Source organism: Rana temporaria, chromosome 2 (genome assembly GCF_905171775.1).
Source record: "Rana temporaria chromosome 2, aRanTem1.1, whole genome shotgun sequence".
In the NCBI taxonomy this organism is placed as follows: Eukaryota; Metazoa; Chordata; class Amphibia; order Anura; family Ranidae; genus Rana; species Rana temporaria.
In genome coordinates, this window is record NC_053490.1 from 285,882,746 (window position 1) to 285,901,041 (window position 18,296).

Consider the following 18,296-nt stretch of genomic DNA (forward strand, 5'->3'; position numbering starts at 1 on the left):
TAAGGAGAACAAGTTCGAAACTATTAGGCCGAGGCCTATAAGACATTTGTACTTATGCCAAGCTCGTATTATTTGAGCGTTGTAGTAACTGGGTACTTGTATACCACACATACTATAGTAACGTAGTAGCACCTGCGTATACGTAATAAAGTAGTTTAGGAAATTATAGTAGTATACTTGAAGTAATTCCTATTGAGACATTAGTATTGCTTGAGAGAGGCAGTATAGCTCATTATTAGTTGCATGAGAGAGGCTGTATAGCTCAGGTATGTATTATGCATAACCACTGTCAAGACGGCCCTCTTCTCTTAACACAGCTCAGCGCTTAGGAGGTTAAAGAAAAAAGTGATAGACAAAAAAATATGTATATGTATATAATGGGTAAACCTCAAAATTACATATAAACAGATAGCAGCCACTTAAATTAAAAAGAATACATAATCAATCAATCAATCAATCAATATAAAACCAATGTCCCATAGGAAATGTAGCAGCGCTCTTTGTTCAAATTTAAATGAACAAACTTCTTTATGCAATGATTGTCATAAAGGTAAATGATAGACAAAAAGGAGAGGTGCTCAAGATTGTATAGACTCTTAGATGAAGATAAGAGCGGTGAGATGATTCCTCTTCACAGTCCACCCATCACCACAATGTCACCATGTGCAGACAGGAAACCCCTCTTGGGTATGCACTTACCACAAAGATAAGTAAACCAAGCGTTCAAAGATCTGCTCTTATCCTTTTCTCGTCACTAAAATCTCCACACGTTATATATAGAGGATGGGGTCCACTTTGGCTCATGTAAACAATAAAAGAATGCTCCACATAGCGTGATACTGTTTTTATGTTAAAACTTTTATTGCTTCTCCCGGTGCCCCCCTTCACACTATATACGTACACAATATAAATCACAAGACAGCAGAGATGCCTTTTGAGGAAGTCCGAGAGGGACGAAACGTCAGGGCAGTGTTCTCATCGCTCGAGGCAGACAGGGACGGTTTGCATCCCCCAGAGGCATCCCCGGAAGTGTATGGCATTCCAGCTGACGGTACCGGTAATTACAGCTCTGTGAAGCATCTTTGCATACCGCATCTCTGCTGTCTTGTGATTTATATTGTGTACGTATATAGTGTGAAGGGGGGCACCGGGAGAAGCAATAAAAGTTTTAACATATATGGAGCATTCTTTTATTGTTTACATGAGCCAAAGTGGACCCCATCCTCTATATAACGTGTGGAGATTTTAGTGACGAGAAAAGGATAAGAGCAGATCTTTGAAGGCTTGGTTTACTTATCTTTGTGGTAAGTGCATACCCAAGAGGGGTTTCCTGTCTGCACATGGTGACATTCTGGTGATGGGTGGACTGTGAAGAGGATGTATTATGCATAGATGAGGTATTTATAGCTGTATATATTAGATAGACATAGCATTGGTATCTTGTGGGTTGCTGAGCCTTTAAGTTAGTATTTAGCAAGCAGGGTTTGGCATAATAGTATCTTGCACCAGTGCTTTGCTGCTATACTTTTTATCTTTTGTAGTGACTTATTTATAAATAAATAAACATTATTTCATAATTTTTCATCACACGTAAGTGTTGTCCATCTCTACCAATAGTAGCCCCTTTTATCTTTGGGACATCTCCCTTCTTGAGATTCCTTATAAGATAGCACCCAGTTTTTTGCGTATAGAATTGGCTACGGTAGAGACCCCTTACATGAGGAGAGACCGCTTATTTGAGTCCCTACAATCCTTTTAGTAGCAACTCTATATGGGTACTGAAGGGGAAACAATACCTAGCAGGTAGACATTGATGATCAGACTTTCAGGCCAAGGAAGTATGTTTAAAAAATTATTTAATAGCATATAAATTTACAAACAATAATACAATATAATTTACAGCAATTGACCACTGTACGTTCCTCAGAAGGCGACTTCTGAGGAACGTACAGTGGTCAATTGCTGTAAATGTCTACCTGCTAGGTATTGTTTCCCCTTCAATATAATTACAGATGCGGCCCATGTGAGTGCTATCCTTGTGTTTCCACCCCCTTTTTCCTTTATCCTTTTTCCTTTTCTCCTCTTTCTCTTCCTCCCCTTTCTCCCTTATCTTCCCTTCTCTCCCCCCCTTCTTTTTTGAATCAATCTATATGGGTACGTTCATCAATTGTTGTATGCATAGTAGTATCTCCCATGTTGATAAGCAGACGGCATATGTAGTAACATTATGGTAGCAGTTGAAACACTAATAGTAGATCTTCTATAGGACTATAAATGTAGCAAAGGTTACTTATCCCTTTGTAGCTTCTAGAGATAGGAGACAAGTTCTCTTAAAAGAGGATGGTTGCTTTGCAGAGAGCTGTATTGCAGAGAAGACATCAGCAGCAAAGGAGTAGTGGTTTCCAGGAACGGTGTTGCAGCATAGGGAGCTGAAGAAGTGGCTGGTGTAACAGGGCCTCCATGCTAACAAGCTGTAGCTCACACTAGCACTGCTCCATGACTGACATATGGCTGGCATACGGCTGGCAATAATCGAACAACACCTGTATCTCCTATGCAGGCCTTTATAGGCAGGAGATCAGGTGTAACACATTGCAGGCAGAATTCAAATAGAGTACCGTATAAGACGCACTTCAGCGTTCCAGGCTGCAACGCATCATGGCGCCGGGTGATGACGTCATCGCATAAGCGCCGTATGCGTTCCACCGTGGAACACACTACAGCGCTGAATCGCCCACACAGAGGGAGAGGAGCAGCAGCGCAGCGGCGCTTGTTACACCCACAAACGCCAGGCAATCTTCCGGCCAAAGGGCCGGGAGATGACGTCACAACATCGCACATCCCCTGAATGCACACGCGCATGCACATGTGCGCGCTTGCAGGGAAGTCGTATTAATCTGAAGTCTGTGTGTACCCACCAATAGGGCAGGTCCACGGCATAGAGCCTACTAGGTACCAGGATGAAAAAAGGTGCAGAGGTTGAGCTGAAAAAAGGCTCAACAACCACTATAGTAGTGGAGTTCTGGAGAACATATGCCCGCACACAAAAAATATATGTCTCCAAGGCCGCCATGATGCCAAAGTCCAAGTCATCTGCAATATATATAAAAGACATGATGCAATATCATTTAACATGTTTTTTTAAATATAAAGCATGTATTCTCAAGTTTTGAAGTGTGTTTTCTATATTTTAGAGCCTTATTGGGGAGATATTAATTATCACAGTAAGGGTATGCGATCGTGTCATAATAGTCCAAAGGATAGCCCATGGTGTTAGGATATGACAGAGTAGTCAGTTTTCAAAGAAAAGGTTTAAAACAAATTGTTTAGTTTAATCCTGGTTGCGCTGTAGCATGTAAAAAGCACCACCTCTGGGATCCAGTATAATGTGTTCTAATGCAGCGAACTTGATGACACTAGTATCACATTTGTGGATAAGAGCAACATGTCTACCAATGGGTGTTGGGAGCTTGTTGCTCGTTATATAGTATATATGATCAATAATACAACTCTAGAAAGGGAACTTCTTTTTGCCTATATAAAAAGCTCCACACACACACAACATGATATACACAATGCCAATAGTCTGGCAGTTGACATGGTGGGGGACTGCATGGAGGTTGCCATTTGGGAGATATAGGGTTTGGTTTTCATAAATCCATGGGCAAAACTCACAAGTTCCACATTTCCATGTACCATGGACACCATCATTAGATTCTAATGTTTGTGTGTGTTCAAAGGGACTTCTCGTAACTATCTCTCAACGACTTGGCTCTACGATATGTCATATCAGGGTGATCTCTGATATATTTACTTAGGAGGATAGAATCATTAGTCAAAAGATACCAATGTTTTTGTAGAATATGTTTTACCTGCCCATGCTGTTTATTAAAGGGAGTAATCAAACAAACCACATCAGATTGTTTTTTCTCTTTCTTTTTGAACAATACTTCCTTCTCTAGATTTCTTGACTTTGTTAAAGGCTTTCTTGAGACACATTTTGGAGTATCCTCTATGAAGTAATCTGTCCCTCAGAGCATTTGCCACTGACGTGTCAAGAGAACCATCATTTGCTTTGTAATTTGAATGTCCAGGAATTTCACCACCTCTGGGTGAAAATCCATGGTAAATTTAAGATTTAGATCATTTTTGTCAAGGACCCTCATAAACTCTTTTACCACTTCCTTACTGGGCACTTAAACCCCCTTCCTGACAAGAGGACTTTTTGCGATTCGGCACTGCATCACTTTAACTGACAATTGCGCGGTCGTGCGACGTGGCTCCCAAACAAAATTAACGTCCTTTTTTCCCCACAAATAGAGCTTTCTTTTGGTGGTATTTGATCACCTCTGCGGTTTTTATTTTTTGCGCTATAAACAAAAATAGAGCGACAATTTTGAAAAAAAAAAAATGTTTTACTTGTTGCTATAATAAATAGCTCAATTTTTTTTTTAAGTTTTTTTTTTATCCTCAGTCTAGGCCGATACGTATTATACATATTTTTAGTAAAAAAAAAATCCCAAAAAGCGACTGGTTTGCGCAAAAGTTATAGCGCCTACAAAATAAGGGACAGAATTATTAATTTTTATTATTTTTTTTTTTACTAGTAATGGCGGCGATCTGCGATTTTTATTGCGACTGCGACATTATGGCAGACACATCGGACACTTTTGACACATTTTTGGCGCCATTCACATTTATACTGCAATCAGTGCTATACATATGCACTAATTACTGTATAAATGTGACTGGCAGGGAAGGGGTTAACACTAGGGGGTGAGGAAGGGGTTAAATGTATTACCTATATAGTGTTCTAACTGTGGGGGGAGGGGGGTGACTGGGGGGGTGACCGATCTGTGTCTCTATGTACAAGAGTCACAGATCCGTCTCCTCTCTCCCCTGACAGCACCGCTGTCTGCGAGAGCCGGGAATGAGAGATGATCTCATATGTAAACATATGAGATCATCTCTCATTGGCCGCACAGATCGCCTAGGAAACGGCCGCTCCGATTGGCCGTTCACGGCGATCTGTGACTGGCTGTGTCCAAGGGACACGGCCAGCACAGCAGTTCCCCGCTGCGCGCTCGGGAGCGCGCGCGGAGAACGAGCAAAGGGGCGGCCGTAAAAAGACGGCCTGTTAGAGATTGGGAGCCGCGCTGCAGCCGTACAAAGTCGTACGGCCGTCAGCTAGTGGTTAACGTTTATTTTCTCCACTGTTTCGCCATGTGCCGCTGTAAGTAAAATGGGGCAATGCTAAACTAAATAGCATACTTGTAAAATAACTGTACATATACAGTATGTATGATACTTAACCTATGGGTCTTGAAGAAGCTATGCAATCCAGTGAATGGCGTTGACCCTTGGAGGATTGAGCTACCAACAGCTTATAACTTCAAGCTTATTTAATATAAGTACAATTTAGGTGTTGGAAAGTCTATGTATCATACGGCACAATCCTTTTTGATGTTATGTAACTTTTACTATTTCCTGACATTTTAAATCGTTAAGAATAAAATTATATATTTTATACCGTAATGGTTTTTGGCTCGTGTCATGCCATTGAAGTCCAGTATTAGCAGGATCATTTCCTTTTACTCTTTCCCCCTTCTTTCTTTTCAATAATGAAAAAATGCTTACAATTCAGTAAAAACAGTGTGCCAAAATATATAAGTGCTGAAATTTCATACAGTTCAAATTTTACCCTCTAAAAATGAACCCAAACACTAAGCAGGAAACTTAAAAAGTTAGCCTGTTGCTTTTTTTAATATGGTCATTTTAAAAGTATCTTGCGGCCTGCCTAAGAACAGCCACCGCACTATAAAACATTTCTGTGTACCCCTCTGAAACTCATTTCACTTTGCTACTAGGGGTCTGATTTCACTGACTGGGGTAAGCCCCATCAGCTGCTATGTCCCAGTCAAAAGAGCTCCCCATTTTCCAGTAAGTTCACTCTCATAGACAGGGAAAAGGTAGTTAAGAGTATTGTCCTGAATAGCGATGAGGGAGATCCAGCATGTTTGAAAATCATGGTTCCGGAAAATTAATGTGGAAATTCGCCAAACCAATTTCTTTGAAACCATAATGCCAACTTATGTTACCTGGCTTAAAACAGCCAATATGAGGGCTTTTGGATAGGCCAACCCCTTGACTATAAAAGAGTGAGGTCACAGTAGCCATATTGTCAATGTGTTTAGTCTGTATGCACTGGCATGTCTGTTAAAGTAGATGCAAACCCCTACTGATTGTCAAATCGGTAGCAAAAATTGAGTACATTTGAGAATTGGTGTTTTCCCCTTTTCATCCTTTGTTACATTTTAATACTGCTGATTTCTTGTGGCCTCTTTACAGTCTGACCATCTGCATTTTTACAGGGCACATTTACTGAGCTGAATAAAATATGTCTGGACAATGTACAACAGTGCAGAAGCTTATAGTTTTTGTTTAGTAAAAAATCTGACAGAGTGATTTACAGGTAGGAGATTTTGTGAGGAAGGGATAGTGTGTTGTCACCCCCATGGCACAAAGTGCCCATATAAGCTATTATTTTCATGATAGCGATTAAAATAAAAATGGCATTTCCAAGTGATATTGTCATGCTAAAGCTTATATGAGAATTTAGTTGTTGGCTTTATATCTACTTTGCTTGTCTGCCTACTCCCGACCCCTTCCACTGCCACATTTGGCACCTTTTTGTACGATACAGTAGGTACTATTCTCATATAACCCAAGCGCTCCAGAGCCTCTCCTTGTGCCAACATCAAACAGATGTACAGTACAGACCAAAAGTTTGGACACACCTTCTCATTCAAAGAGTTTTCTTTATTTTCATGACTATGAAAATTGTAGATTCACACTAAGGGCATCAAAACTATGAATTAGCACATGTGGTAATTATCCGGTTATAACGACCGCCCACTGTATATATACGTCCTGTTTTTAAAGATGGATATCTCGGTAACGGCAGCAGCTGCTGCCACAACCGAGATATCCATCTCTTCAGTGAGCGGTCCTGTAAACGATAACGGCAGTCTCCGCGCTGGATTCGCCACGAGATCGCCGTTATCGGTGGTGAGAGAGGGCCCCCCCTCCCGCCGCTCTCCCGTGCCCTCCGCCGCTTACCGGAGCCGTCGGTAGTGGCAGAGGCGATCGGGTCCTGCTGCCTACTGTGTGAGGATGCAAGTGAGGGCAAGATGGCCCCCACCCGTCCTCATAGCATTGCTGGGCGGAAGTAACGTCAAAATGTCAGTCCCGCCCAGTGTCTTAAAGAGACATTTTTTTGTTGTCATTTTTTTAAATGACAAGATTTCCATTTTTTTTTTTTGCATTCAAGTCTAAATATGAGATCTGAGGTCTTTTTGACCCCAGATCTCATATTTAAGAGGACCTGTCATGCTTTTTTCTATTACAAGGGATGTTTACATTCCTTGTAATAGGAATAAAAGTGATACATTTTTTATTTATTTTTTATTTCAGTGTAAAAAATTATAAAATCAATAAAAATAAATAAGAAAACAAAAACTTTTTTTTTTAAAGCGCCCCGTCCCGACAAGCTCGCGCGCAGAAGTAAACGCATACACGAGTAGCGCCCGCATATGAAAACGGTGTTTAAACCACACAAGTGAGGTTTTGCCGCGATCGTTCGAGCGAGAGCAATAATTCTAGCCCTAGACCTACTCTGTAGCTCAAAAAATGCAACCTATAGAATTTTTTAAACGTCGCCTATCGAGATTTTTAAGGGTAAAAGTTTGACGTCATGCCACGAGCGGGCGCAATTTTTAAGCATGACATGTTGGGTATCATTTTACTCGGCGTAACATTATCTTTCACAATATATAAAAAAATTGGGCCAAATTTATTGTTGTTTTAATTTTTAATTAAAAAAAGTGATTTTTTTCCAAAAAAAATGCGCTTGTAAGACCGCTGCGCAAATACGGTGTGACAAAAAGTATTGCAATGACCGCCATTTTATTCTCTAGGGTGTTAGAAAAAAATATATATAATGTTTGGGGGTTTTAAGTAATTTTCTAGCAAAAAAAACAGTTTTAGTCTTGTAAACGCTGAATCTGAATAACACCTTCTGTCCTTAAGTGGTTATACATAACAAAAAAGTGTGAAACAACTGAAAATATATTTCATATTCTAGGTTCTTCAAAGTAGCCACCTTTTGCTTTGATTACTGCTTGGCACACTCTTGGCATTCTCTTGATGAGCTTCAAGAGGTAGTCACCTGGCGCAGCACCCCATCACTCTCCTTCTTGGTCAAATAGCCCTTACACAGCCTGGAGGTGTGTTTGGGGTCATTGTCCTGTTGAAAAATAAATGATGGTCCAACTAAACGCAAACCGGATGGAATAGCATGCCGCTGCAAGATGCTGTGGTAGCCATGCTGGTTCAGTATGCCTTCAATTTTGAATAAATCCCCAACAGTGTCACCAGCAAAGCACCCCCACACCATCACACCTCCTCCTCCATGCTTCACGGTGGTAACCAGGCATGTAGAGTCCAAAGATCTCAAGTTTGGACTCATCAGACCAAAGCACAGATTTCCACTGGCCTAATGTCCATTCCTTGTGTTCTTTAGCCCAAACAAGTCTCTTCTGCTTGTTGCCTTTCTTTAGCAGTGGTTTCCTGGCAGATATTCTACCATGAAGGCCTGATTCACACAGTCTCCTCTTAAAGTGGTTGTAAACCCACTTTGACTTTTACCTACAGGTAAGCCTATAACAAGGCTTACCTGTAGGTAAGGAGAATATCTATTAAACCTGCACAGTTTAGGAGATATTCCCCTCGCAATGCGCCGCGGCGCATGCACAGGGGGGACCTACGGCGAAAGGACCGGCAGCCGCCGGACCTTGCCGAGTTTTAAATCTCCCGCGCGCACGCGCGGGAGTGACGTCATCGCCGCTCCAGCCAATCACAGCGCTGGAGCGGCGATACCCGGAAGACACGCCGAGGCAAGATGAAATCTCGCTCGGCGTGGACCAGGTAAGTGCTACACACCTCGTTCCGAGGTAAGTATTTCATAATGAGCTAATATGCGGTGCATATTAGCTCATTATGACTTTTGCCTTACAGGAGAAAAAAAATAAAAAATTTCATGCGGGTTTACAACCGCTTTAACAGTTCTAGAGATGTGTCTGCTGCAAAAGGTGGCTACTTTGAAGAACCTAGAATATTAAATATATTTTCAAATGTTTTTGTTATGTATAATTCCCAATTTTTTTCCCAATGTGTTAATTCATAGTTTTGATGCCTTCAGTGTGAATCTACTATTTTCATAGTCATGAAAATAAAGAAAACTCTTTGAATGAGAAGGTGTGTCCAAACTTTTGGTCTGTACTGTACTTTGTATGATACAGTAGGTACTATTGTCATATAACCCCAGCACTCCAGAGACTCTCCTTGTGCCAACATCAAACAGATGTAATTAGTATGATACAGTAGGTACTATTCTCATAACTCCAGTGCTCCAGAGCCTCTCCTTGTGCCAACATCAAACAGATGTACTTTGTATGATACAGTAGGTACTATTCTCATATAACCCCAGCGCTTCAGAGCCTCTCCTTGTGCCAACATCAAACAGATGGAGGAAGAGTTGAAGAAATAAGGGGCGGGAGGGGGAGTCGTAAGGTGGTCATAGAGACTTTAGGGGAGCTCTGTGTGAAGTCTGAGAATCCCTCTGCTGGATGGTCAGGAGGAGTGCTTAGCCCCAGACTGTACAAACTTCTAACATTGACAGCTGTCAGAACAGTGGCAGCAGCCCCAGGGCCGCTGATAGAAATCATGGGGCCCCGTACAGCCTACCTGACGGGGCCCCCTTCAGCTCCACCGCTGGTCCCGCCTTTAGCTCCACCCCTGGCCCCGCCTTGAAACTGTCTCTGCAGCACGTTACGGGATTGGCGGCATTGGTAGGCACCTGGAGCAGAGAACCGGGGGGGGGGGGCTGCCGTCTGAAATTGAAATTGAGAAGCGGGAGGGGGGGGCTGCCGCGAATTGAGAAGCGGAGGGGGGCCCTTTACAAATTATTAATAAAAATGAAAAATTAAAAAATAAAAATTAAAAAATATATAAAATAAATAAATAAATAAACATTTATAAAAAAAAGGGGGGGTTGCCATTCAGGGCCCTGGGGACCTCTGGGCCCTTTAATTAAAAAAAAAAAAAACATTTATTAAAAAAAAAAAAAAAGGGGGTTTGCCACATGGAGACCTCATGAGCCTTTTAAAAAAATTTTTTAAGGGGGTTGCCATCCGGGCCCCTGCTGGCCCGGGGCCCCCTACAACAGGGCCAGTTGTACTGGCTTATCAGCGGCCCTGAGCAGCCCTCCCAAGTCCCTCTCATGTATTTCTTGTGGAAATTAGTTTCTTCTGGAAGAATATGTCCTCCACTATGTGAGCAGGGAGGCAAGTGTCTTGGCAGCAATGTCAGAGCCTGATATGAACATCCCAGGCAAGCAGATACAGGAGGAGGAAGTGGTGGGGCAGGGCAGCTGGGGGTAGAACAGAACTTGTGAATGAGTAGACTCATGGTATAAGGAGGGAACACTGGTTCACTATTGCCACAGCTGTTTAGTTGGGTCCCTAGGAGGTTATCTGCATCTTTCACCTTTTGCTCATTATTATTATATTATTATAAATTTACATTTCTGGCACAATTAAAGCAAAAGTGTTTTTTGTATGACAGACCAATGGCTGGAGAGGCATAAAAATAACCTCCATAGATTCATCTGTGGTTTGTAGCTCAGCAAATTCTGTGCAGCGCATGCTGACAATGGAGTCCTTTTACACCCGAACGATTAGCAGGGCATCTGTGAGCGGAAAGTGAACTTTTGGCTCATTTAACTTTGGACATTTAACTTTTTAAATATTAGCCGTAAAAGAGCTTGCCCCTTTAGCTGCCAGCACTGTAAAGCAATTAATTCTCTAAGTTAGCAGACAAAAAACTAAAGTTGTTTAAAGATAAAATCTGGGTTAAACAAATTTCCAGCGTCGTATCTTAAGTTTGAATCCTCAAACCAAGATACGACGGCTTCTGGCTTTGATTCGACAGGCATACGGCTTTGTACGCCTTCGGATCGTAGGTGCAATACTTTGGCGCCCGCTGGGTGGAGTTCGCATCATTTTCCACGTCGGGTATGCTAATTAGCATTTTCCGTCGATCCACGAAGTTATGCGCGGCCGTCGCATTCTTTTACGTCGTCGCTAGTCGGCTTTTCCCGGCGTATAGTTAAAGCTGCTATTTTGTGGCCTATAGTTAGACTTGCCATGTTAAAGTATGGCCGTCGTTCCCGCGTCAAATTAAAAATTTTTTTTTTTTTTTTTGCGCAAGTCGTCCGTGAATAGGAAAGAACGTAACTCACGTCGACGTTCAAAAAATCACGTCGGTGCGACGTCATTTTGCGCAAAGCACGGCGGGAAACTTCAAAACGGAGCATGCGCCTTATGTTCGGCGCGGGAACGCGTCTAATTTAAATGATCCACGCCCCCTACCCGGATCATTTGAATTAGGCGGGCTTGCGCCGGAGGGATTTACGCTATGCCACCGCAACTTTACAGGCAAGTGCTTTGTGAATCAATCACTTGCCCGTAAAACTTGTGGCGGTGTAACGTAAATGCGATACGTTACACCACCGCAGATGTACCGAAATCTGGCCCTAGATGTTTTGTGTGTTTCTAGCCGTTTAAAAAAAAAATGTGTGGAAGTTAAAATATATACTAAAGGAAATCTTTCTCTGTCAATCATGTCATTCCTAGTTTCTTAAATGTTTAATTTTTGTTGTTGTATAATTCAATTAAACACATTTTCACATTGTGTATATGATTATTAGAAACCAAAGAAAATAGAAATGATAGAGCGTTCAAAAACAATCAAAACAGATGGGTATGAAGGAGACTACTGCATGGTGGCAAGAACTATATATAAGAGTAATAGAAAAACAAGTGGACCATCGCATCCTTTTTGTTTTACCGTTACTCAAAAAGGTAACTCTAACGTATTTTACATTTTGTCTTATTCTTACATGTTAACAGTATGATAATATGATTTCTGAAATTTGAACTACCATAGATAGTATTAGTCATGCTTTGTCCATTCATTTAGATTGCCATTACTCGCCATGGCATTGCGTAGCAAATTTGAGAGCTTTGGGCTAGGAGGCGGACGGTACCTGCTGCAAAACAGGGCAGAGCTGATATTCATTTAAACATTGGCTTACTGTGGGCATGCCTGGCAGTGTGTGTATCTGATTTTTTCTTTATATCTGTGATGGCAACAGCATGTAGGTGGGTAGCTGGGATATGCTGCATGCAGTCCAAATACAATAATGTTTTGGTCCAGCTGTCATCAATTCATGTGAAATAAGGGTAAATTTAAAGAGACTGTGGGCCAGATCCACAGAAGAATTACGCCGGCGTATCTATTGATACGCCGCGTAATTTCAAAGTTCCCGCGTCGTATCTTTGTTTTGTATCTTTTGGATCTGGGCTCGATCCGACAGGCGTACGTCTTAGTACGCCGTCGGATCTTAGGTGCATTTTTCCCGTGGCCGCTAGGTGGCGTTTCCGTCGAATTACGCGTCGAGTATGCAAATTAGCTAGATACGGCGATCCACGAACGTACGTCCGGCCGGCGCATTTTTTTACGTTGTTTGCATTTGGCTTTTTCCGGTGTATAGTTACCCCTGCTATATGAGGCGTACTCAATGTTAAGTATGGCCGTCGTTCCCACGTCGAATTTTGAATTTTTTACGCCGTTTGCGTAAGTCGTTCGCGAATAGGGATTTGCGTAGAATGACGTCACCGGTGTAAGCATTGGCTTGTTCCAGTTTAATTTCGAGCATGCGCACTGGGATACCCCCACGGACGGCGCATGCGCCGTTGAAAAAAACGTTTACGTCGGGTCACAATGTATTTACATAAAACACGCCCCCATCACATCGATTTGAATTGCGTGCCCTTACGCCGCCAAAGATACACTACCGTAACTTACGGCGCACATTCTTTGAGGATTAAAAAAAAAAATAAGTTACGGTGGCGTAGTGTATCTTAGATGCGATACGCCCGGAAATATGCGCCAGGGTACGTGGATCTGGCCCTGTGTGTGCAGTTTGGGGAGAGCTGGCAATTTACTTAATTATTATGCCCTAATAGTGTTATTGATGCCCTGGGTGCAGAGTTTATTTTTTTGACTTTATTCAATTTTCCATATAAATAGAAATATCTTAAAATCCATACATTTCATCAATAACAATTTCAAAATACAGTGGAACCTTGGTTTATGAGTAACGCATTTTGAAAGACGAGGAACTTTTTTTTTTTTAATCCTGACTCGGTTTGGGAGTGTTGTCTTGCAAAGCAAGCAGAATTTGAGCTAATGGGGTATGCAGTACAGCATTTGACCAGAGGTGTGGGAGTGCCGGTGACCCTCGGAATGGTTTGGAGATGTTCGGAGCCGTTTGGAAATACTCAGAATCACTCTGAAATACTTGGAAACACTTGGAAATACTCCATTCCCGAGTGTTTCCGAGATCAGCCGAGCTGTCCCCGAGTATTTCCGAGGCTCTCCAGTGCCCCCTCACCTCTGGCCACTTGTTCATATTGCATGCCATAGAAGTCAATGCAGAACTAATTATCTTAGTTTCCATTGACTTCTATGGGGAAACTCGCTTTGATATGCGAGTGCTTTGGATTACAAGCATTCTCCTGGAACGAAATATGCTCGTAATCCAAGGTTCCACTGTACATTTATAAATTTACTGCCACCCCCTTTACTGCCCTCTGCCCCTTTTCCTAGTCAGATTTCCTCCTCCCACCTCTACTTATTCAATTTCCATGAGTTCTCGGCTTCTTCTCTATTACTTTAACATTTTATCTATATCTTTTTTAGATTTCTTGAATTCTGACCATGTTCCCTATATGCTATTACATCTTTCTACCTGCTTCGCTGCTACTTAGGTGTTCCATTTAAAAAATATAATCTATTCTTTCAAACCATTCTTTACATTTGGTTTTCCTGGATCTAACCATTCTTTTTTTGTATTAATTATTTTGCTGCATTTAGTACGTATGAAATCATAGTTTGCTTTAATATTTTTTTGTATTTTTAGTATTATGGAATAAACAAATCCATGGGTCGTTTAATATCTTTTCCCTGTGATCTCCCTTACATAACTTTATATTTCTTGCCAAAACTTTTATTTTTGGACATTTCCACCAGATATGAGTCATAGTACCTATCTGATTGCAGCCTCTCCAACATAGTGGAGATTTATCTTGTTGATATTTTTGGGCTTTCTCTGGCGTTATATACCATCTTACTGAACACTTATATTTAATTTCTATTGTGTTTATATCAGTTGCATAATCGTAGACCGCTCTTATAATTTTTTCTACTTGTTGCTCTTCCAACTGTGTGTCCAGTTCCTATTAGGCATGTGCATTTCGTTCCTAATCGAAATTCGGACAAATTTTTCATTATTCGGACATTAGGATGCATACGAATTCTCGAATTGCAATATTAATGAATTTACCGAATCCGAACAAACGTTTTCGATTCCGAATCGAAAACCCGCGGACGAAATTCGATCGGAATTCGAAAAAAAAAAAAAAAAAATTTCGATTCGAAAATAAATTATATTCGAAAAGAGACTATTTGTTTTCGAATCCGGTCGAAATATTTTCGAATTCAACCGTATTTTTCGAAATTCTGTCAAACGAATGAATTCCGAAAACGAATTTAACACATGTAACGAATCTAACTTAACGAAATGAATAAAATAACGAATTAAAACGAAACGAAACAAATTTTTCCCTTTTGCACATGCCTAGTTCCTATTCCCATTTTTTAATGAATGTGGGTATCCCCAGCCCCTCTAGATCTGTAAGAATTCTATAGATTTGAGATACCCCGTGTTTCACCGATGTCTGTAAGCTACATAGTTTTTCTATTGGGTTCAACTTTCCTCCATCTCTAATTGGTTGGAGTATTGTGGTTACAACGTGTTTTAGCTGTAATTACCCCCATTCATTGATCTTCATATGCCCACCACTGTATTTAATTCCTGAAATTATCTAATTTTCCCTTTTATTTACCACAGTGCCTTGAAAAAGCATTCATACCCCTTGAAATTTCCACATTATGTCATGTAGCAACCAAAAACGTAAATGTATTTTATTGGGATTTTATGTGATAGACCAACACAAAGTGGCACATAATTGTGAAGTGGAAGGTAAATGATAAATGTTTTTCAAAATTAAAAATAAAAATCTGAAAAGTGTGGCATGCATTTGTTTTCAGCCCATTTTACTCCGATACCCTTAACTAACAATCTAGTGGAAACAATTGCCTTCAGAGGTCACCTAATTAGTAAATAGAGTCCACCTGTGTGTAATTTAATCTCAGTATAAATCCAGCTGTTCTGTGAAGCCCTCAGAGGTGTGTTAGAGAACCTAAGTGAACAAACAGCATCATGAAGGCAAAGGAACACATCAGACAGGTCAGGGATAAAGTTGTGGAGAAGTTTAAAGCAGGGTCTTGTTAATAAAAACATATCCCAAGCTTTGAACATCTTACAAAGCACTGTTCAATCCATCATCCAAAAATGTAAAGAGAATATGGCACAACTGCAAACCTACCAAGACATGGCCGTCCACCTAAACTAACAGGCTGGGCAAGGAGAGCATTAATCATAGAAGCAGCCAAGAGGCTCATGGTAACTCTGGAGGAGCTGCAGAGATCCACAGCTCAGGTGGGAGAATCTGTCCACAGGACAACTATTAGTTGTGCACTCCACAAATTTGGCATTTATGGAAGAGTGGCACGAAGAAAGCCATTGTTGAAAGAAAGCCATTCAGTTTGTGAGAAGCCATGTGGGAGACACAGCAAACATATGGAAGAAGGTACTCTGGTCAGATAAGACCAACATTTTACTTTTTAGCCTAAAAGAAAAACGCTATGTGTGGCAGGAAACTAATACTGCACATCACCCTGAATGCACCATCCCCACTGTGAAACATGGTGATGGCAGCATCGTGTTGTGGGGAAGCTTTTCTTCAGCAGAGACAGGGAAGCTGGTCAAAGTTGATGAGAAGATGGATGGAGCCAAATACAGGGCAATCTTAGAAAAAAAACCTGCTGAAGTCTGCAAAAGACTTGAGAGTGGTGCAGAGGTTCACCTTAAGCGGGACAACGACCCTAAACATACAGTCGGAGCTACAATGGAATGGTTTAGATCAAAGCATATTCATGTGTTAGATTGATCCAGTCAAAGTCCAGAACTAAATCCAATTGAGAATCTGTGGCAGGACTTGAAAAATGCTGTTCACAGATGCTCTCCATCCAATCTGACAGAGCTTGAGCTATTTTACAAAGAAGAATGGACAAAAATGCCACGCTAGATGTGCAAAGCTGGTAGAGACATCCCCAAAAAAATTTGCAGCTGTAATTGCAGCGAAAGGTGGTTCTACAAAGTATTGACTCAGGGGAGCTGAATACAAATGCCCGCCACACTTTTCAAATATTTATTTGTAAAAAAAAATGAAAACCATTTATTTTCCTTCCACTTCACAATTATGTGACACTTTGGGGTTGATTTACTAAAGGCATATAGGCTGTGCACTTTTGAAAGTGCAGTTTCACTCTGCAAGGGCAGTTGCTCTAGAGCTTAGTAAATGATGGAGAGCTCTGCTGACTTCCATCATCCAATCATGTGCAAGGAAAATTACAAAAAACAGCATTTTTGCTTACATGTGATTGGATGATGGAAGTCAGCAGAGTGCTCCGTCATTTACTAAGCTCTGGAGCAACTGCCCTTGCAGAGTGCAACTGCACTTTCAAACGTGCACAGCCTATTTGCCTTTAGTAAATCAACCCCAATGTGTTGGTCTATCACAGTGATGGTGAACCTTGGCAACCCAGATTTTTTGGAACTACATTTCCCATGATGCTCATGCACGCTGTAGTGTAGTTGAGCATCATGGGAAATGTAGTTCCAAAACATCACTAGTCTATCACATAAAATCCCAATAAAATACATTTACGTTTTTGGTTGTAACATAAAAAAAATTGGAAAATTTCAAGGGGTATGAATACTTTTTCAGGGCGCTGTACATCTTTTAATTGTGCGTTTCCTATCCAACTTCCAAAAGGTGTCCCTTTCCTGGACAAAAACTAATTTGTTCCTGAAAGTGAAATTAATGGTGAGTTTTATTCCCATTTTTCTTGTCTGTAAATTAAGTCAGAAACTTTAAAGTGTTCTATACTTTCGTGGTATCCAAATATTCTCGTGCAACTGTGTTTTACTATATATATTTTCCATCAAACATTGGAAGTGCTATTGGTATCAATTGAAACTTGTATAATAGTTTCGGGAGAAACACCGTTTTAAACATATTTATCCTTCCCATCCAGGATAATGGGAATGTTGAAATTTTCCTAATCTCAGCTTTTATCTTGTTGAGTAGCAGGATATAAATACCTTGGTAAAGTTTCCCCATTGAGGTTGTCAGCTTAATTCCAAGATACTTTAATTCTTTCCCTCCCCATGTAAATGGGAATTTTCTCTGTAATGCTAATTCATCCTTCTTATGAAAGTTTGTTTAATATTTTTGGCTTTACTGGAATAATCTTAAAATTTGAGAGTTCCCCATAACTTTTTAGTTCTTTTAATAAATTTGGGAGTGTCATTCTTGGCTTAGTTATATACTGTATAGTAAGATATCATCTGCGTATGATGCGACCTTGTGTTCCTCTTCTCCTACTCTCCCCCCTCCTATGTTCACACTAGTCCACAAGGTTGCCAAAAAAGGTTCCAATGATAATAAATACAGGAGGGGTAAGAGCAGACACCCTTGTCTTGTTCCATTGAACATTTCAAAGGGAGGCGACATTCTTCCATTGATCTTTATCGACGCTGTAGGATGATTGTATATGTATTTGATCCAATGGGTAATTTTAGGGCCTAACCCCAGATTTCTTAATGTATCCATCATTAATCCCCAGTCTACCCTGTCAAATGTCTTTTCTGCATCTATTGACAGATGTAGCCCTGGGGATTCCATACTTCTTTCCTTTCGCAGCATTAATAATGTTCCTACACGGTTATATTTTCCTTCTCTACCCGATATAAATTTTGTTTGATCAGCAAAGATCCATTCCGACATCAATTTATTTATTCTTGTTGCTAAGACTTTTGCATATATATTTGTATCCACATTCAACAATGCTATTAGTCTGTAGTTAGAACAAATTGTTATGTAATTTCCCTCTTTAGGAATTACTGTAATATATGCTAACAATGA

At 40.7% G+C, this 18,296-nt stretch overlaps 1 protein-coding gene across 1 annotated transcript in view; it reads left to right on the forward strand.

Moving 5' to 3' along the window:
• IFNLR1 (interferon lambda receptor 1) overlaps positions 1 to 18,296 on the forward strand; it is a 61,591-nt gene that overhangs the window by 30,441 nt on the left and 12,854 nt on the right. Inside the window, exon 5 of the mRNA XM_040337182.1 lies at positions 11,828 to 11,981. Coding sequence (XP_040193116.1) covers positions 11,828 to 11,981 — 154 coding nt within the window. The remainder of the gene's footprint in view (positions 1 to 11,827; positions 11,982 to 18,296) is intronic.